General features: G+C 37.7%; 4 protein-coding genes and 1 long non-coding RNA gene across 12 annotated transcripts; 4 read left to right on the forward strand and 1 right to left on the reverse strand.

Moving 5' to 3' along the window:
* The first annotated feature begins 458 nt into the window (after positions 1–458).
* Positions 459–5,735, forward strand: LOC140799307 (uncharacterized). Its single transcript, XR_012110977.1, has 2 exons — positions 459–543; positions 5,142–5,735. It is a non-coding gene; the product is annotated as an uncharacterized lncRNA (long non-coding RNA).
* On the reverse strand, positions 3,273–6,252 carry LOC140799306 (uncharacterized). 3 transcript variants are annotated; one of them, XM_073153575.1, is made up of 4 exons: positions 5,805–6,252; positions 5,342–5,522; positions 4,246–4,302; positions 3,273–3,530 (listed from the first exon to the last, which is right to left on the reverse strand). In XM_073153575.1, exons 1-4 carry the CDS (start codon positions 6,088–6,090, stop codon positions 3,527–3,529), a joined length of 528 nt encoding a protein of 175 aa, XP_073009676.1. In that variant the 5' UTR covers positions 6,091–6,252; the 3' UTR covers positions 3,273–3,526. The 3 variants fall into 3 exon arrangements, with proteins under 3 accessions (XP_073009676.1, XP_073009677.1, XP_073009679.1); XM_073153576.1 differs by lacking the exon at positions 3,273–3,530 and having other exon boundaries at positions 4,103–4,302; XM_073153578.1 differs by lacking the exons at positions 3,273–3,530; positions 4,246–4,302 and having other exon boundaries at positions 5,048–5,522; positions 5,805–6,212.
* A 5,047-nt stretch (positions 6,253–11,299) lies between these two features.
* Positions 11,300–17,412, forward strand: LOC140799279 (BTB/POZ domain-containing protein At1g04390). Of its 4 annotated transcripts, XM_073153534.1 has the most exons (9): positions 11,300–11,432; positions 11,860–11,986; positions 12,673–13,189; positions 13,291–13,421; positions 13,501–13,934; positions 14,072–15,235; positions 15,860–16,012; positions 16,247–16,385; positions 16,486–17,412. In XM_073153534.1, the coding sequence occupies exons 1-9, from the start codon at positions 11,329–11,331 to the stop codon at positions 16,528–16,530; spliced, it is 2,814 nt and encodes a 937-aa protein (XP_073009635.1). In that variant the 5' UTR covers positions 11,300–11,328; the 3' UTR covers positions 16,531–17,412. The 4 variants fall into 4 exon arrangements, with proteins under 4 accessions (XP_073009635.1, XP_073009634.1, XP_073009636.1 ...); XM_073153533.1 differs by having other exon boundaries at positions 16,247–17,412; XM_073153535.1 differs by lacking the exon at positions 16,486–17,412 and having other exon boundaries at positions 16,226–16,390.
* A 649-nt stretch (positions 17,413–18,061) lies between these two features.
* Positions 18,062–23,619, forward strand: LOC140799308 (WD repeat-containing protein 26 homolog). 2 transcript variants are annotated; one of them, XM_073153579.1, is made up of 5 exons: positions 18,062–18,624; positions 19,650–20,552; positions 21,364–21,465; positions 22,453–23,082; positions 23,203–23,619. In XM_073153579.1, exons 2-5 carry the CDS (start codon positions 19,758–19,760, stop codon positions 23,425–23,427), a joined length of 1,752 nt encoding a protein of 583 aa, XP_073009680.1. In that variant the 5' UTR covers positions 18,062–18,624; positions 19,650–19,757; the 3' UTR covers positions 23,428–23,619. The 2 variants fall into 2 exon arrangements, with proteins under 2 accessions (XP_073009680.1, XP_073009681.1); XM_073153580.1 differs by having other exon boundaries at positions 18,141–18,532.
* A 78-nt stretch (positions 23,620–23,697) lies between these two features.
* On the forward strand, positions 23,698–27,535 carry LOC140799309 (3-isopropylmalate dehydrogenase 2, chloroplastic-like). Of its 2 annotated transcripts, XM_073153582.1 has the most exons (12): positions 23,698–23,921; positions 23,992–24,233; positions 24,320–24,449; positions 24,552–24,663; positions 25,333–25,408; positions 25,569–25,657; positions 25,739–25,825; positions 26,209–26,325; positions 26,477–26,584; positions 26,693–26,746; positions 26,822–26,974; positions 27,220–27,535. In XM_073153582.1, the coding sequence occupies exons 2-12, from the start codon at positions 24,011–24,013 to the stop codon at positions 27,298–27,300; spliced, it is 1,230 nt and encodes a 409-aa protein (XP_073009683.1). In that variant the 5' UTR covers positions 23,698–23,921; positions 23,992–24,010; the 3' UTR covers positions 27,301–27,535. The 2 variants fall into 2 exon arrangements, with proteins under 2 accessions (XP_073009683.1, XP_073009682.1); XM_073153581.1 differs by having other exon boundaries at positions 23,921–24,233.
* Positions 27,536–27,626: the final 91 nt, after the last annotated feature.

The raw sequence follows: 27,626 nt of genomic DNA on the forward strand, positions 1-27,626 counted from the left end.
TATAAATAAAATCATATTTCTTTATAAATATAGTCTTTCTATTTTTTTTAAGAATACCAAGCAATACCTTCAGTTATGTTTAAGTTTAATTTAACAAGTACCTCAGAGAATGGAAAAAAAGAGGAGAATATTTCAAATGATATTTTTATATTTCTAAATTATTCTTATCTCACTCATCTAACATAATTTTTTGAGATTAAATGATATTAATTTTGAATTTGTTGGTCCTGAGGAATTCGGTAGTTGGATGCGTGGTTTAAAATCAATGTTTTGATTTATCTCCATTTTGTTATGTAGGCTTAATTTAATTCTATAATTAAATTAACCTAATGGTTGGATTAAATTCTATCTATCTACCAAAACTCAATTATTTGAGAGTAGATCCAGTCTTCGTCAGCTCACCTCAGTTATTTAGGCTGTATTCTTTGGTTGACTTGACCCTCATATATGATATGAAGATTTATTTGCCAAAGAGACCTTCTCACCCATAAGCAGGAGAAGGAAACCATCCTTTGGTTTATTTTTGGTCTTTTAGGCTCTCAGGTAAGGCTTCTCAATTCCTTCTTCTCTTTTCCTTTGATTTCTAAAAGTTCTTAATAGTTTTCAGTCATATTTTCACCTGGTTTAGAAGCTTCTTTGGCATGAGTTCAATTTAGTTTCAGAGTAGCTGGATTTGATGTTCCTTTTGTTTAGAATATTTCTGAGATAGTTTAATTATAGGCTCTTGATTGGTATTCTAGTAATTGAGATTCTAAGTTTCCTATTGAAAAATAGGAGTTGGATGGATGGAAGGGGGAAAAAAGAATTCCTCATCTCTTATTCAGATATAAAAGAGGAGAAGAGGAGATAGGAATAAAGAAATTTTAGTTTTTTTTTATATAATTATCCTCCATTTCTCTCCGTCGTCAGAAATAATAATAAAAATAACCAATAAAGGCTATATATATATTTTTTTTATCTAAATAAGAAACAAAATTCTTTCCTCTTATTTTCTTTTCTCTTCTTTTGTATTATCTTAGTTCAAGCGGGGTGTTATAGTCTAACTAAGACATGCTAATTTGAATATAATTCCATGAAAAATGTCCGATTTGAGCCGACATAAATTTGCTTACTTTATACTAAAATTGGATCCATTGACATATTAGAGAGTTCTAAGCCCGACCCGGTGACCCGAATGGAAAAAAGTTAATAAGATCAAATAAGCTTCATAAAACTTTACCATAAATATTAAGATAATATATAATTAAAATTCTAAATATATACATATATATATATATATAGACACACACATACAAGTGGGTTATCGGGCCTAAAATAATGTTATCAAGCTTAAACCCGAGTCGGAGTTCAGTCGGGCTTGGATTATTTGTAGTGGCCCAAACCCAATCCATTGCTTTAAAATAAAGCAGTTCAAGCCGGTCGAGTCTAGAGCGTGTTTGGCTGCTCATGCTCAAATAAGGCCTCCTTTTATATTGAATCCGATAAGGATCACCTCTACTACATAATGGCGGCCAACCTCGCCGCGGCACGGAGAATCGTCGGCTGCAGCACTGGTAACAGGGCGAGGAGAATCCCTACGATGAACAGTAAGAATGTCGCCAAGGCAAGCTCCGGGGAGACGATGGGGTGGGCGTAGGCGACGACGGATACGGCGCTTAGGAGGGTAAGGAAACCGATGCCTGACATCAAATTCTTCACGCCGTCGACGTTCGCATCTTCGCGGCCTCCGATCGGTGCATCTGCGACTATATCGCCCATGTATCTCTACCGATCTCTATGCCCTCGGAGGAGGAGGAGGTGAGTGCGGCTTGGGGTTTTTATGGTGAAATCTTCGAACGTCGTCGAATAAGTTAACGCGGCACGGATGTTGGACTTTTTTGTCCATCCACAGCGTCATGCGTCTTTTAACCCTACATGTCGGATGCTTTCTATTGGCTGGTTAGTCTTTTAACCCTACATGTCCGAATGTGAATGCTTTATATGCGGAAGCGTGGGCGGTCAGATTCGGCCTCCGGTCGGTGGGCAAGGTGAGTCGGTTAGCATTGGAAGTCGACTCACGGGAGCTCGTTGGAGTCCTGCGGAGAGAGAAAGCTCCTCCGTGGTGCATCAGAAATATCATGGAAGAATGCCATGGCCTACTTAGTGAGTGTAGGGAGTGGAATGCTGTAGCTGTTTTTAGAGAGGCTAATAGGGTGGCCGACTGGGCGGCGAGGCGGGGGAAGGTGGCAGGGGCCCCGGGTGGGCTGGACCCAGGCCGGCCTCCTCCCTCGGATCTTTGTACCATCTTGAGCTCGGATAATCCGAGTTAGCCTGCTAACCCGGATCCGGCCTGCTGAATGAATACTATATTATTTCAACAAAAAAAAAAAAAAAGTTAGTTAGTTGCTCACGGCAAGAATATTTTATTCGGCAAACAAGATGATAAGGCTAGGTTGAGGTTGGTAAGATCTTGTTTGGATTGAGGCAAAGTCTGTCCCCTTAACTCAGAGGGTAAACAAGGTCTAATATACTCATTCATCTCTTCTTGGAAAGTATTTACTTATCCCAGGAAGGAGAAGTTTGGTAATGTATTCCATCTCGTTTGAGAAGTATGCGGCATCTATAGATCGATGCAGCTTTCAGGTTGAAAAATACGATTTGATTTAATGTAAATAGTGCATTATTTTGACCTATCCCCTCATGCCTTACAGGACGAGTCCTTTCTTTGCCCCCCAACCCCAACCCCAACCACCATCTTCAAAATTCTTATTTACTAGACCAATTCAACGGATCTCTAAACTTAAAACAAAATAAAACCTAATATATTCATATACTAATTTAAAATTTATATAATTTATAATTATTTAATTTTTAATTTAAAGACTAAATATTTATTTTAATCTCATCAATAATTTATTATTATTATTTAAGGAAGCTTTATTCGGTCCTTCGAATCAGTTCACGGCAAATGCAGTCAGTGGAGGGCTATAATTACGAGAGAGACATCACACCACTATCAGGCCATTGGCCCATCCAAAGGACGGGTATTTAGATCGACAAATATAAAATAAAAATAAACCATAACGAAATATGTTTCCCGTTTTGGTGGGGAAACGGGGGACCCCGCTTCTCCTCTTTGATTGAGAGACGGATATGGTATATTCTTCTTCTCTCTTGAATAATGGCTCTTATATATATATATATATATATATATATATATATATATATATATATATATGTTAAGACAATTAAATTAATTTTTATTATAAAAAATGGATAATGAAAAGTGTAAATTATGCATATATTACTCTGGTAAATATCAATGCCCATATCAAGTTGTAAACCTTTTATCCTGTGATGTATCATAGGTTGTGGTGCTCTGGCTCCATGTCAGTCAAGCCAGTCTATGATAAAACTATCAATAGAAAGCAGCAAACGCCACCAACTTTCCCATCCTTCCTCCGACCTTCAGCAATAATATCTGAAGCTTTGCAATTATGAACCCTTTTCAAGCCCTCTTTTTTGACCACCTGGTTGAGTTTACTTGTTACCTGCAGTAGTTATTAACTCATTCATTGGTCAGCTCAGTGGTCCCCAGCTACTCTCTAGTATGTGCACCAACCTCTTCATAAAAGATAATCGTATTCTGAGATATGTTATATAATTTTTTTCTCAAATAGTTTGAAAATTATGAGAAGGATATATATATATATATATATATATATATATATATATATATATATATATATATATATGTAAATACTTCAATGCCCGAGAATAAATTGTAAGTATGATCTGATGGCTGTAAGAGCCGGTTTTATTGGTAAAATTCACCCGGTACCGGTTCCAACCCATGAAAAAGGGCGTATTAGTCCTTTTAGCACTCCCTCACGCTTTACTCTTCCCCTTCTTCACCGATCTGTTCTCGGACCACGTTGGTTAGGGATCTGTACATCCCTTTCTATTCTCCTATGGATCGAAATCAAAGGGAGGAGAAAGGGGTGAAGAGAGATATGGAAGGAGTTGATTTGTGAGAGAAATTACTTTCATTTTAATAGTGGCATGCTTAATTTGGGGAGAAAACTAAAAATAGAGCATGGGGTAAAAAAAAATTAGCATGACATCTAAACAAATATCTCTCCTCATCAGATTTATGGTGTGAAAACCAACGAGATGTTGGCTAATACAGAATCAAAAATTTTGATATCAAATACTCATCTGTAATTTTTAGAAGTCTAAAAACACAAAAGAAAAAAGTAGCCTTACCAGAATATTATGGGATCCACTTCGATGATGCACCTGGGGTGTGGCTTCGATTGAGATCTAAAGAAAACGGGAGAGAAAACAATCGTGAGAATAGAGGAAAGGAAAGCAGAAAGAGAGAGAGGAAAGAGAGAGCGCAGAGAAACTAACCATTCATTAAAATTTTATTTTAAAAATAAATACCCATTAAACCGGTCATCCTTCTTAATTCTTTTACATTCCCATTATACCTTCATAAATTCTGAGGGTTGGATTTCCAATTAAGATACTTACTCTTGGGGCATGAAAGAAAAGCTCTTATTTTAAACAGGGAGCAATTTGACATCACGTTAGAATACCAACGAGGAACTAATATATGTCATTACCAACTGCAGCAATTATGCAATTGAAATTTATACATATATATGAACAATGCAATTGAAAGGGATACCACTCTCTTATGTACTCATATGTTAGGCAGATTAATGATAAAGTATTTTTGAGATAATAAATTAAAATGAAAGTGTTAATAGGGTGGTGCTTAGATGGTTAAAAAGGCTTATAGTGTCAGTGTATTTTTTGGGTTCAAATCCCATCTACAAACATCATTAAGTTTGTCACTTGTTAAAAAAAAATTACAAAAGTGAACATTAAAATATACAAATGATAAACTGTAAGTGACAATAAGAGCAAAATGAAGGGATAATTATATATGAAACAGAACGTCAGCAGGTTATTGTTTTGCTAAAGCACAACAGATCATATATTATATGATATATTAAAGATGATAAATAGTTAATATCTTAAATTAATAGCAAGTTAGTCGTTAAGTAAGAAAGGTTTTAATTCATAAACACGACTTCCCTTCGCATAGCTTGCTTTATAGTTCAATTCATAAACACGAGAGCAATTTGACACAGAAGTAGGAGTCGACTTGGCCTGGGAAAGGGAAAGCTCTCAAAGACAACAGGACGACATAATTGCTCGAATCCTCCAAACGACGAATACACTCCAAACTAAATTGACCGAAAACTTATAAAACCAATTAAAAAGGTAGAGAGCTGAGCATCCTCGGAACAGTAAGAAAGCCTACTCCATGGACAGGAAGATGAGCACCCACCCGAAGATGAAGATGAGATAGCTCCCAAAGAGAAGCACCGTGGCGGTGGAGATATAATCTTTGGAGTTGGCATCATCGCCATTGACATCGGCGCAGAGGAGTACTTGGAGCAGCACAGGAAGTGCAACGAAAAGGAACCCAAGCCAGGCGAGAACTTTTGCACGGGAGCCCATGGGATACCCTGAAAGGACAGAGAATTAGTGAAACAGTTTGGCAATGGCATTATCAATTAAGTCGAGTAACTTTATACGGAACAGATCTATGCCAAATTCAAATTGAGTTATAGAATAATATGCTAGTAAGTGGGAGTAGAAAAGTAATGAAGTATGTCACAACTCCAATTAAGGAGGCACTCAACTGCTATTTCATATATGTAGAATCCTCTTTTCACAGAGATGTATAAGATTAGATGTGTTTAGGTTGATAAAGGAAACAGAGAGAAGGGAAAAAAAAAAAAAAAAACCTGGATCGACGAAGAAATCGAGAAAGGGAACTTGGGATTGCAATATGGACAGGAAGATGAGCAGCCAACCGGAGATGAACATCACATAGCTCCCGAAAAGAAGCACCATGGCGGTGGCGGTGGCGGAGTTGTCATTGCTGGTGCAGAAGAAGATGAGCAGCAGCACAGGGAGTGCAACGAGAAGGAAACCGATCCGGGCTAGAATCTTATTATGTACCCAGTTCGGGTGAACTGGTGGCTTGTGCTCATAGACGGGGGGAAGGGGGGCCAGTTCCTGGGCTACCATATGGGGATTTGCAAACGACACGACACAAAATACTCTTAAAAGGATCGGAAAAAAAAATATAATTCTTACCGAGAGGGGAAGCTTTAAATAAATAAGAATAACAAGAAGCTAGGAAGCTTCAACGAAACTGCTGGAAAATAAAAAATAAAAAATAAAAAATTATGCCACTCGGAACAAGACACAAAACTTCGATGCCGAGAAAACAAGAGTAGGAAAGACCTCGATAATATTTTCTTCCAAAGAAAAATATATCGAACGTTTGTTGGAATGTCAACAACGGCGGGGACGAGGCGACTTTACGGCGGTAAACCTAAGTAGTCCACAAGTAGCAAACTAATGATAAAAGATTGGACTGGCATACCTTTTTCTTTTTCAATAGAAAAGAGCTGTTAAGACAGCTAAATTTATTAATTAAAACCTACGGGCACACGTCATCCTTCAGAAATTGATCTCTATCATCTAGAAGATCTACTATTTCTTTTCTTTCATTTTTAAATTTAAAAATAAAAGTCTAAACGCTAGTAGTCATATTATAGTTTTTTTTTTATTAAAATAGTTTTGTTTTAAATTTGTTTTACCGGAATAGACTGTTCCTCAAATTTATTATCAAATAAAGTATAATTCACTATAACTAAAATAAAAAATTAAATTGATTAACGTTTTATATATTTAAATTTGAAAAAAAAAATTCTAACGATAAAGAAGTTGAACTAATTATCACTTTTATTACGTCTATAGTAATTTAATTTAATTTAATAATAAGTTTAGATTAAAAAAATATAAAATAAGTGTAGTTTAGACAAAAACTCAAGATAATAAGCCAAACTACGGTAATTAAACACTGCACGCTACCTCTAGCAAACTATCTGACATTGGCTGTAAATATAATAAAACCAAATAGGAAACTTCGCATTGAAACGTCAGCCAATATATTAATCTTCGTTTGCTGACTCGGATCATTCTCTCTCCATAGTATACTAAGAATCACCCTTCCTTCAGAAAGACGAAAAGATTACGACTAAAGATTTGGAAGACCTTCGTGCACGTTGGAAAACGAAAAGGTGGAGAATAAAAAGTGGAGTTCGTACAATAACTTTCTGGATAGTTTTTAATTTTAATTTTAATTTTTATTATTACTTCTTGGATAGCCATGCATTCAACTATATGGCGATATATATATATATATATATATATATATATATAATTATTATTTTTTCCTTAGGAGGAGTTTCCAATAAATTAATTATATGGCGACAGGAGTGGCCCACTAATAATTATTGTTAGATTAATATATATTCATTTTAATACATGTGTAAGCTACCGTCACTAAGCCAATTCCCTATAGTTTATAGGCTTTCTTTTTGTTTGAGTATCAAATGGTGCTGAGCTTGTTTTTTTTTTTGTTTACCTTCATTTGCTTGCGAGTAAAATGACTATGATGGTGAAATGGATTTATCTCTAGATATTATTATGTAATTTTTTTTCTATGATGAGTAGAATTAAAATTAAAGAAAATTATAATAGTCAAAAAATAATTTTCATTTTTAAAGAATAATGATCCTTAGTGATTCTTTTAAGAGCAATTCCAATCGGGCTTGGAGTCCGATTAACCTCCAATGGGAATCTAAAACTAGCTTCAAATTTGGAGTTAAAAATAGTGGAACTCTAAATTTGAAGCCCCGCTGTGAAAATAAAACCTGACTCCATTATAGCGCACCGAGCTATTACTCTATTTTTGGCTCCGTATTTAAAGCTTCAGACATAATCTAAACGGTCATTTGGCAGCCTGACTACTAGTCTACTAGTACTAGCATGTAAAGTGAAAACGAGACTAGTCAAGCTTGAATTATAAAATACTTTTGAGCTGTGAGTGAAAGCTTCAACTGAAACGATTCTATCCCATCATGAGCTCATGGCCCGCAGCTCCTTTTCGAAGGGTTGACTGCTAGATCCGTGTCTTTCTCGGCCGTCGAAGAACAGCTTCTCACAACTCGTGGCATTTATGTCTACAATGTGCAAGAAATCCGGTAGATTCTTTGGAGCATCAGCATCACTAAGTTCTAACTTATGATAAAAATGGCTCCATGGACAAGAGAGGGAGTTGATAATTTAGCTTCAGAATTATATTCATAAACAAGAGACCAATTTGACGACACTGACAGGCACTCACACTCGACTTCACCCCCCTTTAAAACCATCATAATACATTAATGCCAACAACGAGACATGGCTCCAGTAATAGATACGAGTGGAATGCAGAGCAGAGCATTAACTTTATCACCTCAGAACAACAAGTCTGCCGCCGGCACGCGCGCCTACCCCAATGGACAGGAAGACGAGCAGCCACCCGAAGACGAAGATGAGATAACTCCCCAAATTGAGTACCATGGTAGTGGAGATATAATATGTGGTGTAGGAATTGCCATCAACATCGGCGGCGCAGAGGAGTAGTTGGAGCAGAGCAGGAAGCGCAACGAGAATGAACCCAAGCCAGGCGAGAACCTTCGGCGGAGTGTTTGGGTAAATTGATGGGTTGTGGTCATCGACCGGCGGGAGCGGTACTGCACGGGCGTCCATGGAATACCCTGAAAGGAACAGGAAGATGAGCAGCCACCCGAAGATGGAGATAAGACAGCTCCCAAAATTGAGCACCATGGTGGTGGAGATGTAGTATGTGGAGTTGGCATCGCCATCATCCTCGATGGCGCAGAGGAATGCTTGGAGCAGCACAGGGAGTGCAACGAGAAGGTACCCTAGCCAGGCGAGAACCTTCTGTGGCCGGTTTGTGTAAATCGGTGGGTTGCGGTCATCGACCAGAGGGAGCGGTGCGCGGGCGTTCATTGGATATGCTGGATAGAGGAAGAAGATAGAATATTGGGCTCCAACGAAACGCCAGTTTGTTTATATAGAGGTTTGTGTTCATACCAGTTTATATAGGTTTGTGTAACGGGTCGGCTGCTTACCCTCCGGAAAGGTAAGTCGATAAGAAATCATGAACTCACCAATATATGTATATGTACATGATGTGTGAAATACAGCAACCACCATGGATACTAAAATCTATTGTGTTGGATACTTTTTTTCTTCTTTTAAAAGCTTATCAAAATATAAAAGTCATCTATGTGTTTAGAGAAGCCAATAAATGTGTGAATTGACTTAGTAATGCATGCATAGAGGATTTCTAGATTTGGTTATACATGGGTTGGGAGTTGGGACAGTCCCTCCTCACTCTTGCTCCGATTTTTGCGCTCTGATCTCAAACGGTGCTTTTTGTAACGGCAGTTAATCTATATAAATCCTTTTTCTTCTTTACAAAAAACATAGTTTAATTGGTTTTGTATTACTTTGTAACCGAGGCAGTAGTTTGTATTACCTTGCTTTGCTTAGACTTCTAGTTGCCGAGCTTGCGTACGATCCTTGGTCGCATTAAGTAATCAATATTATTTGTTTTCTTAACCAAATTTATGGAGGAGACAGAGGTGGAAGGAGGGAGGAATAAATTTATTTATTTCTTATATTATAATTTTATCTTTAAAATGACTTATATATATAGTCTGAATAATAGGAATAAATTTCATCCGGTTATTAACCCAAATAGATTATTATACTCCCATCTTTTTTCAATTCTGTTTCTTCTTTTTATCCAAATTCAATTATATTAATATACATGTAAAAATATTTTATCTTAAAAATACAGAGTATAAAACACATATTTATATATCTATATAAGTAGGATATTAAATGAAAATTTACATATTATATATAAAACTGCCCAACTTGTCCGTACCCGGCTCGGTCTAAGTCCAAACCCAAACCCACTCGTTCGGCCCGCACGTTAATTAATTTACCCATCTATTAAATCTTAATTTAAGGACTTGGATGAATGTTATATACTACTTGGTTGCAGTGGATCCTGCATGACTGGAGTGACGACGACTGCGTCAAGATTCTACGGTGTTGCAAAGAGGCAATTCCCTCCAAGTAAGAAGGAGGGAAGCTGATCGTAATTGATACAGTGATTGGAATTGACGTGAATTCTGAAGAATTAAAGCTGTGTGTGGGACCTGAGAATGATGATGATGTCTGGCAGCCATGAACGTGATGAGCAAGCGTGGAAGAAGATCTTCGTGGAAGCAGGGTACAGCAGTTACAAGATAATGCCAGTTCAAGGGATTCGATCTGTCATCGAAGTTTATCCTTGACTACTCCTTTCGATCGACTCATACGGCCTGCACCTTTGCTAGATCGATACCTATTGAAACAAGAATAAAAAGATCACTCTACAAGTATGCCTTTTGCCCAGCATAATAGGCTGAAGCACTCCTAATACGAAGGGACCTAAGCTTGTTCTTCCCTTATCCTCAACAAGCAAGGGAGATAGAGGTGTGAGGACATATATATATCCTCTTCCTCCTCATCTGACGATGAGCTTTGCTTGGCAAAGAAGCCGGAGGTCGTCATCTTTCTCATGAGGCGGCTGAGGTGGAAAGACTTGGATGGTGGAACGGAGATGGCACGGAGGAGCTGCGGGAGGGTGATACGACCGCCGTGGTTGTGGACGGCGCCGGAGATGCCTAGCTCGACGGTGCATTTGAGGCAAATGGAGTCGGTGAAGCAAAAGATGCGTGTCCATAGCTCGTTCTGAGCTTGAAGCAGCTCGTTGCTAACCATCTTAATTAATTATTATGCACTAATAATAAATTTAAATTTCACGCCTAGTTCGATGGTTTTCTCTTTGGCAACTCTTATCTCCTTATATAGCTATTCGATTCGAATAATTAATTAGGAAGGTGTCTTATCACATAGAAAACGTGTGGAACTCTTCTTTTGGATTTTTCCTATCTACGTAGTCTGTAGTCATAGTAAAATTATAAACTTACATTTGAATACCAATAAATATTAAATCTAAGAACTTTAATATCTTTGTTCAAATATTTTATTTTGATACTACTTTAGTACTTTAGTACGATAAAATCAATAATTTTTTTTAACAAAACCTAATTTACTTACTAACGACAAAGTTATTGAATCAGAAAGAGGTTGAGAGAAAAACTGAAAATTCCTGTATTCATTCTCTCAGTTTACAAGTCAATCTAGGCTTTGAGAATAATGAGACATTGCGACATTTGGGCCGGCCCAAGTGAAGAATTGTTTCCTTTGAATATTAAACCGACCAAGAGCTCTCTCTCTCTCTCTCTCTCTCCTCTCTCTCTCTCTCTCTCTCTTGGAAGTGATGCCATGACGCCTCCGAAGACTGGGAAGGAGGAGAAGAAACGAGAGCTTAGCGATCACGTCCTCACTCTTCGAAATCGCCTTCACGAAGCACTCTCTCTTGGAATCAAGTATGTATCTTTGTTTCTCTCTCTCTCTCTCTCTCTCTCTCGTGCAAATCAATTTACTTCCCTTTTTCTTTCCCTTTTTTATCCGATCTCGTGTCAATCTTTTCGCTTTCGTTGTTATATTACGAGATAATTTTTATTTACAAGTATTGATTCTTAGAGGAGATTTTTGTCTCCTTTCATGCTTTATGTAGCGTTTCTAGTGATGCAAGATTTGAGCGGAAAAGAACACGGGGAAAAATTGAGTTGAATTATTTCAAAAAATGATTAACTCTTTGTAAATTATAAATTTCTCGTGCTAGCGAAGAATTTTTTATTTTTATTTTCTTGCAAGGTGTTCTCAATGTTGATTGGTGTACCGGATGTAATATAGGTGGTTTTTGTAGTTCATCTTTTGAACTCTATGGGTTAAACCTTTTTCATGTGGCAGGTTAGATGGTAACAAATTGAAGAAATGGCAGTGCATGGATGCTGGAATACAGTCACATGTTCTTAAAACAATGTCTGCATTTATCGCTTGTGTCTCGCTTCCTCTTTCACAACATCCCCTTATAAAGGTAACTCCTTCCCCAATCTCAAAGGAATCACATTTAAACATTTTGGATAAAAGAAGAACCATGCAGCATGTAATACTGGCGATGAACTATGGGCATGTGATGCTGAAACTCTAACATGCAGAACTATAATAATCATTTCCTCATTTTATAATAATCATCGGAATGGTGTATTTGATCATGTCATGGGGATGAAAATTTTGACCTTCCGGTTTCTGTCTGGGTAGGTCCATACAACCCAAAGAATCAAAATTTTCGAATCTCTTCACAGAAGCAATACACATGATTAGCAGAAAGATGATAACATTTGATGGTTTTTTTTTCCTTCTGTAAGGAACAAAAGAGCAAGGATATAGATGGCACTTGTTACAAATGCTATGATATATATCATACCTAGTCTTCTGCTGCATGTTAGGCAGCAGAATATTTCTTATCTGTTTCTCTTCACCGTTGCTGTTCAGGCTTTAATACTCAAAATCATGCCCAAATATCTTAGTGGCACAGTTATGTGCGAGAAGATATGATAAAATCAACATTATGGGTATGTAGTGTTTGCCATCGTTTATACTTCAAGGAAGGTCCTCTGTTTACTGTTACTGTTTCAAAAAACAATATGAGGTTCCATGAAGTTGATAGTTGTTGCAAACAATGACTAATTTGTGACTTTATTTTCTTAATTGTCATTCCAGGAGTCTATTTCAGATATGCTAGTTGCCTTGGTAGGGATTCTTCAATCAGAAAATGAAGGAATATTGAGCCGTGCGGCAGATCTTACTGTGAAGTTATTTTGCAGCATACGGGCATCCATAAGTCAATATCCTATGTTGGAGGTTATTATTTCTCTGTCACGCTTGTTGTCATTATATCAATTACCTGTTGCAACTTCCTGTGCAATTGCATTGAATTACATCCTGACACACCTAGGAAACTTGAGAAGTACAATTCGTAAGGAAATATGGGAAGCTCTGGATAAGAACAATACAGTTGGAAGTCTTGCTCGTGCACTGCAAGATTATGTAGATGGGGTTTATCCGCTGGAATATTTCACCGAGATGGTGGCACTTCTTAGGACTATACTGTGGTGGTGGCCTCTATCTAGATATTACATCTGGAATAACAATACATTGATGGACAAGCTAGAAGGAAATTGTGCAAGTGCTAATACTTTGGTTGTTACTGGTGTTTTGAAGCTATTATCTGCTTTAGGTATCTTTCCTATATGGATATTTTCCTTATTGTTCATTTTGATTCACATCATCTGAAGATAGTTTTTTTCTGTAAAATTGATGTGTCATCTCTAATGTCAGCTTTGTGCGGCCATGGGGCTATGAAGCTACTTGAAAGTACAGCTCTGCTTCGTAGGATTGTTCAGATCATGGGAGAATCACATCCTGTCAGTGTTAGAGTAGAGGCTCTAATACTTTGCCAGCATTTGATGGTATTTATACAATTGTTTTGGATGTATTGTTTCTCTTTCATTTTCTAAAAGAATTAAAATGTCTTGATGGTCTTTACAGAGATCTGCAAAAGGATGCACTCAGCTAACCATGTTGTGCTGCGAGCCTTTGGTTCAAGGAGTAACTAAGGCAATGGGTGGATGGAGGTCATCATCTTCCAGAAGAGTTCCTGCTGATCAGATGCCTTTGGTAATTGAGGCATGCCGTACTGCATTAATGACTCGTTGGGCTGGGGATCATCACCATTGCTTTTGGGTTCATGAAATTGATGAGATACTCCTTAATATTCTTATTGGCAATTGTGCCTCTACTTATCCAATGCCACCAGTTTTTTCTTCTAAGGAGCTGCTAGCTATGGTTGCTGACAACTGCTCAGATACACACCCCTATGTATGGGATATTCTTGGATATCTGGCAGCAAACAGTGAAGAAGATTTTCACCCAAGAACTACAGGAGAATTTTGCCATTTGGGCATCCTTTTATCTTGTGCTTGGTAAATATTGTCTCATAGTCCCATTTCCTTATCATTCATATTAATAATCTTGAACAATAACTGCCTGTTTCTGGTTTTAACATTGGTAAGAGGTTCCTTTGCTTTCTAAGCTGTAATATGCTTTTGTTTCTCTATAGTTCAGTGGTGACGGACATGATGCAGAGAGGGTGTAGTTCTTTGACTTCTCATATGTCTGAGCTGGAACCTGTCTCTAGGTCAGTACTGCTTATGGTCCTTTCGCCCTGCAAATATATTGCATCAAGGGCAAGATATAATCTGTCGGAAATGGTGAGACCTTTTGGCGATGTCTACCTTCGGTTTCTACTATCCTCTCTACAGCTGAATGCTACTGGAGATGTCCCTATAGTTTCTGACAGTCTTCACACCACAACCAACCTGATAAATTTGGCATGCATGTCAACTTTATCTCAGTATCATAAGCTCATTTTGAAAAACAAAGGCATAAAGATACTGTCTGCTATTATAAAGAGGTGCATAAATAGTGATATTCATGTTAGTAGGTCAAACATTGCTTCTCATCTGCAGAGTACTTCTAATTGGAAAACTTGCTGCTGGGGTCATCTTGGAGACTGGGAAGGCAACGACATTCTTTTATTTTACAGTCTTCTATCACTTTCTCAATTGATTGGGTCTTCTAATCTTGTGTGTGATCACTATCAAAAAGTTTCAGGAGAAATTATTGTATGTACAAGATGTGGGCATTCGGAAGCTCAAGATTTAATAGATAGCCTTCAATATATCTTGAGAAACACCTTGAGCTCTGGACCAAGATGTTATGCTTCATATATTTTGAGCTTCTTTGGTTTCTGTGGATTTTCAAACAAGCTTGGCAGAAAGATTGAGAGAGCATTTAATGAGCATGAACTAGCTGACTTGGAATTATTACTCTTCAATGGCCAATCTTTTAATGTTCATGGTGTCATCCTTGTGGCTAGGTGCCCACACTTGCTGCCTCCTATAGAGTCTTTGTTGAAGGAGAAGAAAATGGACGATGGGTACAACATTGAAGAAGTCATTTGGGGACATGGTAGAAGATCGAGACTCAAGGTTCGAATGTCCAATCGTGTGGATAGTGGTGCTTTGTGCAAGATTTTAGAGTATGTTTATACAGGATTTACCCTAGTAAATGGTGAGATTGTAAGGCCCTTGAAAGTGCTTGCAAAGTATTGTGGGTTGAAGTCTCTATCAGATATGCTTCATAGGAAACAATTGAAATGGGGAACTGTGGGTCCTGACTATGATTTAAGCAGAGCACTTGACCTTGCTGGGCATCCATTCTCGTGAGTTTTACTTTTCATCCAGTTGTTTTCTTTTTCCTCCAAACTTAAATTTCATCTTTTGTAAGCAACTAACAGGAGGCAGAGAGCATTTGGAATAGAAGAATATTTAATTTGATAAAAACTAGGACCCTACAATTGCTTATCCACTGAGACAAGACTTTCTCTTTTAAACCCTTATTCTATTGATAGGCCTCACGCCGTTGCATCTTCCTAAGAAATCTTGGTTTTCTGTTGCAGCTTATTTGAAAATCTTGGTATCCACTGTAAGTGTGATACCCATGATCCTATCCCGTTTGATCCATTCGAGGTGTTTTGCCTTTTGTAAAGCTTGTGAAATTTTGAGTTTGTAATAATGCCACCAAACTTTTGGATCTTGATGAGTTCTTCATTCATAATTACTAGAAATCATAATTAGTGGTATCACATTTATTTTAAGTTGTTTCATAATTCTTAGACTTTTTTGATATATGTGCATACATCATCTAGCTGGTCTGCCTATTTGCTGCCCTCATTCTTTTAGAAACTTGGACCCCATGTCTTTCATTTTAGTGATCAAATTGTGAATTTGCTTGAATTAGTTCTATCTCAGGTATGTTGAATGTGCTAAGCTATTTTCTATCGCAGGGACATCATTTTGAAAGCCAAAATATCTGAAAGAGCAATGCCTAACTGTAATCTGTGCCAGTTGACATCACCGCACATGCATGCCCACAAAATCATATTATGTTCGAATTGTGATTACCTACGAGCATTATTCCAGTCAGGAATGCATGACAGGTGAGGTATAATATCAATTTGTTGATCTTAACCCCACATTTATTCAAATACACATTGATATGCATATACAGTCATATATTATATTTTGAATGGGATATTTTCCGCATATATATATATATATATATATATTCTTAATGCACTTTTTCAATCTGGAAATGATTTTATTTTCTCCTGCTTTTGTTCTTTGATTTTTCAATTTATGATATTCTTCAGTCATCTACTTGCCTAGTGCAGCTTTTCAGAGGTTATCGAGGTCCCAATTGGTTGGGAAGCATTAAGTAAGCTAATTACCTGGTTTTATTCGGGACAGCTCCCCAAAGTCAATCCTGACTGTAGATGGATAAACATGAACAAAGAACAACAGCTGTCTGAGGTACAGGCTTACATAGAGCTTTCATCATTGGCTGAGTATTGGTGTTTAGAGGAAGTTGGTGAAGAGAGCTCTAAAGTAGTTGTTTTGTGCCTGCAATCAGACCAGAAAGTTTCTGTTGAGATCATTCACTATGCGGCCAACTTGAGTCAGTGGAAATTAGTTGAGGCTGGTGTTAGCAGTGTAGCTCATCTCTATCCTAAGATCCGTGATGCAGGTGAGCTTGACAATCTTTGTGAAGAAGTGGTTGATATGTTGCGAGCCGAGTATGTTAGATATTCTCAGGAGCAGGCCTATCGGAGTGGCTGAAGGCATCTATGAAGTACTTTGCCTGGTAAAAGTTGGGTACAGATTATGCAGAAATCATACCCTGATCTTTCGGTGGTACTTCAAGTCTATATGCAGTTTGATCCTGCAGGGCCTTTTTGCGGTCGTCCTGTTTCAGGCAATTTTTTTCAACGAAAACACATCAAGTTTATATCAAGATTTTCTGAATTTAGGAAGGCTCACTTGGATCTTCCCAGACAAATTACTGTGAGATATTGTTCAGATGCCATATGAAACTATTCTTTGTTTGTGCCTACTAGCTATAAAGCTGATATAATCCTTTTTTTGTCGGATTATGTTGGTACACCTGCAAAGTATTATCTTCAATCCTTCCTTGATGCCTGCATGATGTGTATATTGTTTAAACGATGCTATTTGATTTCTTTCTGTTATAGAGGATATGAACTCCATACACATACCAAACTGGATATATTGACGTACATGAAATCAACTGCATTGAAGTAAGTTCTTTTGTGGGTATAAGAATTGAAGCTGCATTGAAGCTGAACTTGGTCGACTCTTTTTAGATTTCTGTGAGATTGTTCATGTAATGAGGTGTTCAAGCCCTTTTGTCATTCTAGAGTTCTGTGAGATTGTTCTTCAGGGTTTAATTGCCCTTTGTGAGAGTGTCTTTTGGTTAACCCATCACTTGCAATATGTGTACACACTTAATCATGTAATGGTTACTTCCTTTGGAGCTGCATTGCTGCTATCTTATCGTTAATGCGACCAGTTTTTGTGCCGACTAAATTGACAGGGAGAATTATTTGTCTTTTGCAAACTATAATCTCTATTCCTATCGAGTATAGTGGTCGACATTTTGTGCATTTAATTATGCGTTATTGCCAAGTTGAACTCTTTGGGTTTATCAAAATAAGAATCTTTTCTCAGTAGTAATCTTTAGAGTAAATGTGATTGTAATTCGACTAAAATCTGGTCTCTCCCTAACACTTAATTAATTATCTTCTTTCTTAAGCTCTTCCATCATTAGTGAATTATTTTTCTCCTGTTTTCCACTTCTAGTCTTATAATTTTTCAGAACTGCCAGGTAGTTCTCAAGTGGAGTAACACCTAAACTATACTTCCAATTTACCAGTGATCATAAATCTGAAATTATTATGGATATATATAAATTTCCAAAAAGAAAAGTCTTTGCAATAAGATCTATAATTCACTTCCCCATTATTTATTAAAGAATATATATTTAGTCCAGGAAGGAATTCTATTCTCTTCTAGGCCAAGACATCTTCCATTACCATCTTTAATATATACATAACCTCCCATTTCCCAACTTATTAATCTCATACTTATATATATATATATATATATATATGTAGTCCAGAAGGAATTCTATTCTCTTCTAGGCCAAGACATCTCCCCATTAACATCTTAATATATACATGACCTCCCATTTCTCAACTCCTTAATCTCATACATACACATAGCCTTATATTCTTTCCCTTCTCCCCTTTCCCCTTCCTCTCATCTCTTCTTCCCTTCCTGTTTCCATGGTCAAAACTCCGACCCATTTGGAAGTATACTAATCCTTTGGCGTACAAGAGTAGAAAGCTCTCTCTCTCTCTTTAAGGTTTCTGGGTCGCCGCCTTTCCTACCCTTTACCTTTCCCTTCTCTTGAATTTTTTTGGTTGGGTTTGAGGCTTTGAGGCAGAAATCAAGTCCTTCAGCGAAATCGCCTCTTGGGTTTTGTAAGTTTCTCTGTTTTGGCACCTGGGCCGGTGCGATTTTGGGGGAGGTTGTTGGATTTGGGCGGTTCTTAATTGGTCTTAGATCCGTGGTATCCCAATATGTGATTGTGGTTGGAGGTCAGGAATCTGCTATCGATGCGTACTGTTGCTCTTTGTTGATGGATTGTTGTTTTGATTGGTTCTTCTGGGTTTCTTGCTGTTAGATTGTGGTGGGTGGTTGTTTCTTTATTTGGGCATAGATGAATTTTGTTACTTATAACTGTGAATAATTAGTTCTCCTGCTGATAAAGTTGGAATAAATCTGGGGCATATTTTTGTTTGTTTGGTTGTATAATTCAGTTCTCTATAATGATTCTGATGGTGCTTTCTATAAGAAGTACTGGAAGTATCTAGAGCAATGAACATACTGAACTGGAAACTCCAGGGCTATTATTTTGATGAAAAAGAAATAAGAACTGAAAAACAGAAGAAACTGTGTATTGGACTGTCCACAATTAGCAGAGCTATGGAGTCGAAACTGCTGAATTTAACAGTAGTATTGTGCTCTTTCATGTTACTATATTTTCTTGACAGATATGATATGCATTCATGTTATTTGGGAATAATGATGTAACTGATGGCAGAAAATGGATCGTTGGAATGCAAAAGTCACCTTATTATTGCTAAGATTATACCCTTGCCTGTGCATTTAGGTGAAGTACTAAACATTTGTAGGATCTATATTCAGATATCTCCTTGCTTATGTCACCTGCGCATCTATACTTCTTCAGTTAAAATTTTATGAGCAGGTTTATTGGCTGAAATTTATGAGAAAGGGAAAAAAAAAAGCTCATTTGTGCTCCTCCTGGTTTCCTCATCTATGTAAATCATCTTATGTTAGATTAAGTTCTTACAATTGAAGTCCAAGGAATGTAGTGCAAATAGTGATCCTTCACTAGGCTCTTTTATTGCAAGATTTATTCTCATATTGCCTATTTTCATACCAGCTTTTGCCTTTTTCTCAGAGAAAGAACTCAAATAAATAAGAAAGCGGCAGAAATATTGTATTCCGTCATCAGATTTTAGATCTTCTTCCAGGTTTACCTAAAGTACATGAAAGTAGAACTTTTCCATTCCTTGTTTTTCTACTGCTTTTGGAAAAATGTTCCCTGTCTATGATTGAATGTCATTGCTTAAGCAGAATTACTTGCATTTTATACTCTTAATTATATTTATCTCAAATTATTCTGTGCAGAAACGCCTTGGTGCATTCTATTCATCAGCTTGAGGAAGCAGTGACCCTAAATCTGTTTTCACTTTATATTTTTTCTGTCAAATATTTATGGGCTAACTCTGGCATTTCATGGGAGGTGTTGAAGATGATGAACCTCCCTCGAAACGCGTCAAAGCATCCTCAGTAGTATTAGGGATCCTGTCAAATAATTCATCTTCGTCGCGTTTTGTTAATCCTTTGGGGAGTCTGATGGCTAGGCCTTTACCTTCCCAAGGGAAAGAAGATATGCTCGGTCCGAATGGAGTTATCAAAAGGGTTGAATTTGTGAGGATCATTACAGAGGCTCTATATTCTCTTGGTTATGAGAGAAGTGGAGCAGTTCTGGAGGAAGAATCAGGGATACACTTGCATTCTTCTCTTGCTAAACTTTTCAGGAAGCAAGTGCTTGATGGTAATTGGGATGAAAGCGTGGTTACATTGCATAAAGTAGGTCTTATCAATGAAAATACATTGAAGTCTGCAATTTTTTTGATTATGGAGCAAAAGTTCTTTGAACTTTTGGAAAATGACAAGGTTATGGATGCAGTGAAGACGTTAAGAAGTAAAATTGCTCCTCTTGGTATAAACAGAAAGAGAGTGCATGAGCTTTCCTTTTATATAGTTTCTCCTTCACAAAATCTCTTATTTGGGTTTTCTAAGCTTGGTGTTGATACTTCAAACTCACGACTGAAGCTTTTGGAGGAATTGCAGAAATTGCTTCCTCCTAGCATTATGATACCTGAGAGGAGGTTAGAGAATTTGGTTGAACAGGCAGTTACTGTGCAACGTGAAGCTTGCTATTTCCACAACTCTTTAGACAATTCACTGTCGCTATATACTGATCATCAATGTGGGAAGGATCAGATACCTTCTTGTGCAAAACAGGTCTGAACAAGAATACAGTAGAGATTTCTCATATATTATATCTCACCGCGTAGATGCTATCCAAGTGTTATTTGGCTCCTTTATGTTTCTGCTCAAGTGTTTGAGTATCATGTTCACTAATTTGGTTATATTTCTCTTTTAGAAATACCTTTGTGCAAGTCAGTTCACAGTTAATCTTTGGTGATGCAACTTGTTATCTATCTATTAAATTCTGACAAAAGCTCCTGATATTTTGTTGTGCAATTTTGAAGTTAGATAACAAATTGTCATACAGAAATTTGGATAAAAGGTTTTGCATACATTATCCAACACTAGTCTGACATCAGATTTGTTTCTTAGATAGTTGATCTTTTGGTTTCCTAGTGAAGTTATTCTGTATCTTGCTGCTGAAAGTCTCATTACCATGTCTATTAAGTATCTTTAGTGATGGACAATGGGACACCAAATCGTAGAGTGTGAGCCTCCCCTTGTTCTGGAAATATCTAATTAGAGCTGGAACTGCTAAAAAATGGTTTGACACTACTAGATAGTATTCTGAATTATAGTATTGCTTTTGCAGTTTTAAGTGGTTATAATTTGTTACAGTAAAGAGCACTGACAAGATCCAATGTGAGGGAGGGAGGGATGGAGTAGATTTATCAATTAACATGATATAATTAGCAAATAATATACATCACCGAATTGAAAGTCCTCATCACCTCAGAATGTATCAACATAATGTGTATAACTAGATATTGATTTTTGGAGCTTATTGTATTAAAAGATTTCTTATGTCAATATAAAAATCTCAGTTGTTTCTCTTATGTGGCAGGTATTGCAAGCTCACTCTGATGAAGTATGGTTTCTGCAGTTCTCAAATAATGGAAAGTACTTAGCATCATCATCAAATGATAAAACTGCAATTATATGGGAGGTAATTATTTGCCTTAGGTTGTTGATTCACTTGATTGTATGCATATTTTCCAGTTAGCATATGAGAAGTATTAGAGTGCTTCTGCTATTATTATTCCCTGATGTTGAACAGTTTCTTCAGGAATTGATTTCTCTCCTCATTCTTATTTAACATGTCACGTAGTACTGGTGTTTAATATTTTTTGTTCTCCATATGTTCAATGGCAAAATATGCTTCATGTTTTACCTCCTGATTTCAGTAATTATAATATGCTAGAATTTTTTTTTGAAAAAAAATTCAGACATTTTTTCATTGTAATTGTCATTTATTTGAGTGTAAATAATATCTTTGATGAAGTGTCCTATAAGGCTGATGAAGTCATGGACTCCCTGAATTATATGCCTGGGGAAAGTTTCGAATTGGGGCGACATACAGATGCAAAATGCTATCAGTTGGCCTGTGATGTGCATTCGTGTGTGGTTTAAGTGCTTAATGCTTACGGTGATTTATAGTTCTGGTCATTTCAATCAAGTTGAAGATCCTACGGGAGCTTCTGCTGATACTTGCTGTGATGGAATGTATTTAAGGATCCAGTACCATATGGTCCAGCACTTGTATTGTACCATGTCTAGTTATACAATGTATTCTTCATCTTCCACATAACTTGTCTACATCTTCAAAGAACCACAGAAACTAGATGCCTGATATCTCTTTACAATTGAGCGCATATAAGCTTGACACTAGTTGCTCATTATTTGTCTTTGTTATGTCTCATGGATACACAGATGCATTTAACCTTAGTGAGTTCTTCTGTGAACTCTAGATATTCTTCTTAAAGATGATGAATGCTCCTCTGCATTTTCTCCCATTTGAGTTCATAGGAAGGCAGCCTATTTATAGATCAGTTTATTTTTTTTCTTTTTTAATAAGGAAACAATATGCTTGTTCTTCTTGAGAGTTTAACCTTGTTCTGAGGTAAAATATATCTTGAATCATGATATTGACAAGGTTCATGAAGATGGAGAAGTGTTATTGAAGCACAAACTGACTGGTCATCAGAAATCTGTCCTGATGGTTGCCTGGAGCCCTGATGATCACCAACTTCTGACTTGTGGGATGGAAGAAGTTGTTAGACGCTGGGATGTTCAGTCTGGGGAATGTCTCCATGTCTATGAAAAAGGTGGTCTTGGCTTGATTTCCTGTGGTTGGTTTCCAGATGGAAAACAATTTTTTTCTGGTGGATCAGACAAAAGCTTCTGTTTGTGGGATTTGGATGGTAAAGAATTAGATTGCTGGAAAGGGCAGCGAGTGACAAAGACTTCTGAAATGGCTGTAACAAAAGACGGAAGGCTGATAATAAGCATGTCTAAGGAATCTGCAATTCTTTTGCTTGACAGGGAAGCAAAGCTGGAAAAGCTTATTGAAGAGGAGCAAACAATTACTTCATTCTCACTTTCGGAAGATGATAGCTATCTGCTTGTAAACCTTTTAAACCAGGAGATTCATTTGTGGGGCATCAAGGATGATCCAAAGCTCATTACCAAATACAAAGGTCACAAGCGCAGTCGATTTTTAATAAGGTCTTGTTTTGGGGGATTTAAGCAGTCTTTTATTGCTAGCGGAAGTGAAGATTCACAGGTAGGGCTTAAACAAGTGTTTATACTTCAACATGTACAAGCCATCACAACGCAAAATTTGCAGTCAGTCACACTGTTAGGTGCTAAATTATCATGGTTTCTTGTTCCCTTGTTTCTCCAGGTCTATATATGGCACCGTGCCAGCGGAAATCTCATCCAAACTCTAGCTGGGCACTCTGGCGCCGTCAATTGTGTCAGCTGGAACCCGGCAAACCCTCACATGCTTGCATCTGCAAGTGATGACAATACAATCCGCATATGGGGACTTAACAAGGATCACACGAAGCGCAAGGATGCTCACAGCAATGGATTCGTCGCCGTTCACCGGTGCAATGGGAACAGTTAATCAAACAGTCAAGTAGTCATTTCCTTGATTACTCCATTGACTTTGTATATACTTTCCTTTCTCCCAGTTGATAGTCAAAGAAAACAAAGCTGTAAAACTATCGGATGCTATCAGCCTATGGCTTCGACAATCAGTATTACCTCTATTTTTTTTATCTCTACATTGAAGCAAAATATAAACTTTATGCGTTCATTGCTTGCTTTCCGCCCATACCATTTCCAGGTGCAGTAAAATAGCAAGAGTTGGTAATAAGATATTTTCTGCTCTCAGCCCAGCCCAGCCCACCTGCCTGTTACTTTGGTCGGGCTTAGCCCGGTTAAGATGGCCAGTTTCGGGCCGGGCCTTGGTGGATCGAGCCTAGTGATCAGCCACGGCGAAAGCTTAAATAGGCTAGCCAAATCTAAAGCAAAAGTCGATGACGACAACACTAGTGTATAGCAGAAGTCGGTGAAGACAACCTCGGTTTAAAGAGAAGCTCGGCCAGCGCGACTTCGGTACGACTGGTTTTTCTCTGTCTATTTGGACAATACTAGTACTCTAGTAGTGATCTGTGGTCGATAATAGGATACGGCGACTCGTAAAAATGGCGGCTTGTAAAGCTAACCCGCGGCTTCTCGGAACCCTAACCCGACGCCCCCGGATATCGTCTCGTCGCCCGAGGCCGGCGAGCTTCCGCTGCTGCGTCGCCGCCGTCGCGCCGCCAGCGGCGAGGACCTACGGGGTCACCCTTCTTTCCGGCGATGGCATTGGACCCGAGGTTGTCTCTGTCGCCAAGGACGTCCTCTCCCTCGCCGGATCCCATGAAGGCAAAGATTCCTACTTTACTTAGGTTTCAGGGCTTTTAGGGCGTATTCGTCTGAGAAAGTTGGCTCCTCTATGGTTTCCGATGCAGGGATCGAGTTCCTCTTCAAGGAGGTGCCCATCGGGGGAGCGGCGCTCGACTTGATCGGAGTGCCGCTGCCGGAGGAGACTCTATCCGTCGCCAAGGAGTCGGATGCTGTTCTTTTGGGAGCTATCGGAGGGTGCGTGATGCTTTGGTTTCTTGACGTTAGTACATAGTTTGATAGGGAAAAATCTTTTCTTTGATTGGTGGTATTAATGGGTGCAGTAAATTTTTTTAATAGATATAAATGGGATAATAATGAGAAGCACCTGAAGCCTGAGACAGGATTGCTTCAGCTTCGTGCTGGGCTTGGTGTGTTCGCGAACTTGAGACCCGCTGCTGTGTTGCCACAGGTACTGTCATTGGTTTCCTTGTTTAAGGGATAAGAGTGGAATTGCCACCTAATTTTGGTGGGGGTCAAAATCTTGCATTGCAAGCATCATTGAGTTGAAAAGAGTTGAATTTACAGAAAAATTTGCCATTGTTGTCTATATTTGTCCTTTAGCGATACCAAGTTTAGTTTTATGACCTCACTGTCTCATATTACAAAATAGTCCTGCTTTGCTCTTGAATTTTTTTTTTGTGTGCTTGTTTTCCTGCTTTTAATGAATTTATTCATTTGCTACTTTAACTCTATGTTGTACCGTGCTACAATTTACAGGCACCACTGAACAATATGTTTGATGATATATCTCCGTTGTAGCTTAGTTTATTGACAGTTTTGGTTTATTTACATCCCACTTATTTTATGTTTGTTGTGTTCTTTAAACAATGCACAAAAATTTGGATATTTGCATTGCTATCTCTTTCCATTCTCTGATGTAAGTTTGCAAGTAATCTTATCCTGATCCTTTTTCTTCTGTATTAAACTTCTCTAGTTACTCCCCTATTTTAAGATGATCTGATTTTAACTTTATTGGATATTGGTGTATGCATGTTTCTGGCTGATGATATCCAAGGAGAATAGTGGACAATATAGGCCTTCCATGGTCTTGACATTGAATTTTTTTCCCTCTTCTTAGCTAGTTGATTCATCAACTTTGAAGAAGGAGGTTGCTGAAGGAGTCGACATCATGGTTGTAAGGGAGCTTACTGGAGGTAAACATTCTATGTTAACTTTGTCTTTTTCTCTTTTGTCATTGTTTTTTGTTTTAACGAATATTGAAGGGAAGTTATCATCCTTTACTTGTAACTCATAATTCTATTAAAAGTTTTGGAGGATAATTAGGTGAAAGATTCCAAATGTGTATTTTTGTAGGAATATATTTTGGTAAACCAAGGGGCTTTGAAACGAATGACAAAGGTGAGGAAGTTGGTTTTAACACAGAAGTATATTCTGTTCCCGAGGTAATACTGCTTTCTTTGGATCAACATCTGATACTGTCATCATTTAAGCTTTCTTACCCTCTTATTGTAATTGATTCTCAGATTGATCGTATTGCACGAGTAGCATTTGGAATTGCTCGTAAACGGCATGGAAAGCTATGCTCTGTTGATAAAGCGAATGTCTTGGAGGTATCTTTGTTTCAGAGATTCTCATTTCATTTACTCTTTTAACCTTTCTTTCTTGTCTAACTCTAAAACCAAATGAAGGATATAGCTGCTTATCTCATAATTTCTATACAACACATTGATGTGCCAGTGTCCTGCTTTTAGTTTGATCTCTCACTATTCGTGAAGCATTTCTATTAAAAAAAGATATTTTTATGATATAGAACAATCTTTTGCATTCAATTTCCAAAAGTTGTGTTTAAATTATAGACATTGTGTTTCTACCTTTGAGTGTGACAAGAATGCAGATATTGTCTATAAAATTGCACTAGGGAACAGATATATGAAATATACCTATTTTTATAATTAGGTTATAGCATCTTCAGTAACGGCTCAAATGTTTTTAGGCATCTATGCTGTGGCGGAAAAGGGTGACTACGTTGGGTCAGGAATTTCCAGATGTTCAACTTTCTCACATGTATGTCGACAATGCAGCAATGCAACTTATTCGAGATCCCAAGCAGGTATCTTTTTTACCTTTTCATATCCTTGTAAGTATTTTGTCAACAAACTTATGTGGAACTTATGCACATTCCCACACCATTCATTTCTGTAGGCTCTTTATTGCTACCCTGTTGAACAACCTAAATTTTCTGGGTTTGTAATATTTTGCAGTTTGACACAATTGTGACAAACAACATCTTTGGTGACATATTGTCTGACGAGGCATCCATGATTACTGGAAGCATTGGCATGCTTCCATCTGCTAGTATTGGTGAATCGGTCTCTGAACATACAAGACTTATTTTCTGTTGTTTGATCTATCTGTCTAAATGCATCCATGCGCTTCATCATTATCAATTAATTATGGGCGTTGCTGCACTTATGTAGGGACCTGGTCTTTTTGAACCCATCCATGGCTCTGCTCCTGATATTGCTGGACAGGTTACATATTGCTGTTCTTCTTGTTGCTGATTATTTGTGCAATTCATAGATAACAATTATTTTCTTTCTTTACAGGACAAAGCAAACCCATTAGCAACCATTCTCAGTGCTGCAATGCTATTGCGTTATGGGCTAGGTGAAGAGAATGCTGCAAAGAGGATCGAAAATGCAGTTATGGAGGCATTGAATAGAGGGTTCCGAACTGGCGATATATTTTCCCCTGGAATGGTAAGTTGGCTCATTTCTATCTGACATATAAAACTTCACCAACTTTGATCAATTTTAAACATTATGTCCTCTGCAGACAACCTATCGGTCAGCATTCTATAGTTTAGCGATGCCTTGTGTACATTTGTTTGTAGATTAAAATACAGTGTCAATTAGCCGCCGATTGCTATCAATCTGAAACTGCAGTTAATTAGGTATTTGTACTTTCATCAGTCGATCATGGCCCTTCATTTTTTTTTCTTCAGACACTGGTAGGGTGCAAGAGGATGGGGGAAGAAGTTTTGAAGTCTGTGGACTCCCAGAAGCCAGTTGCTGCCCTATGCTAGAATCATTTGGACTTCTGGGTACTAATATATAAAGGCAATAAGGAGGTTCCACCAGGAAATTATCACTGGCATATAAGATCTGAATGATTGCTATCTCTATTTATTTGCGGCTATTGTATTAATTCAAGGAATCAATCATCACAAACTTGTCTTTTTCGCATTTCATTTGTATCACATTTTGTGGTTTGCGGTGATAAACTAGCAACTAATGAAGAGATCATGTCCTCTTCCTTTAGTCCTGGCTCAACTACTGTTTGACCTTAATAATGTGCAAGTTAATCTTTCCCTATTCATAATTTCTGCTAATTAAATTGCACTGTGAATAG

This window comes from Typha latifolia, chromosome 12 (genome assembly GCF_019914945.1).
Source record: "Typha latifolia isolate L0001 chromosome 12, TyphaL0001v2, whole genome shotgun sequence".
Lineage (NCBI taxonomy): Eukaryota > Viridiplantae > Streptophyta > Magnoliopsida > Poales > Typhaceae > Typha > Typha latifolia.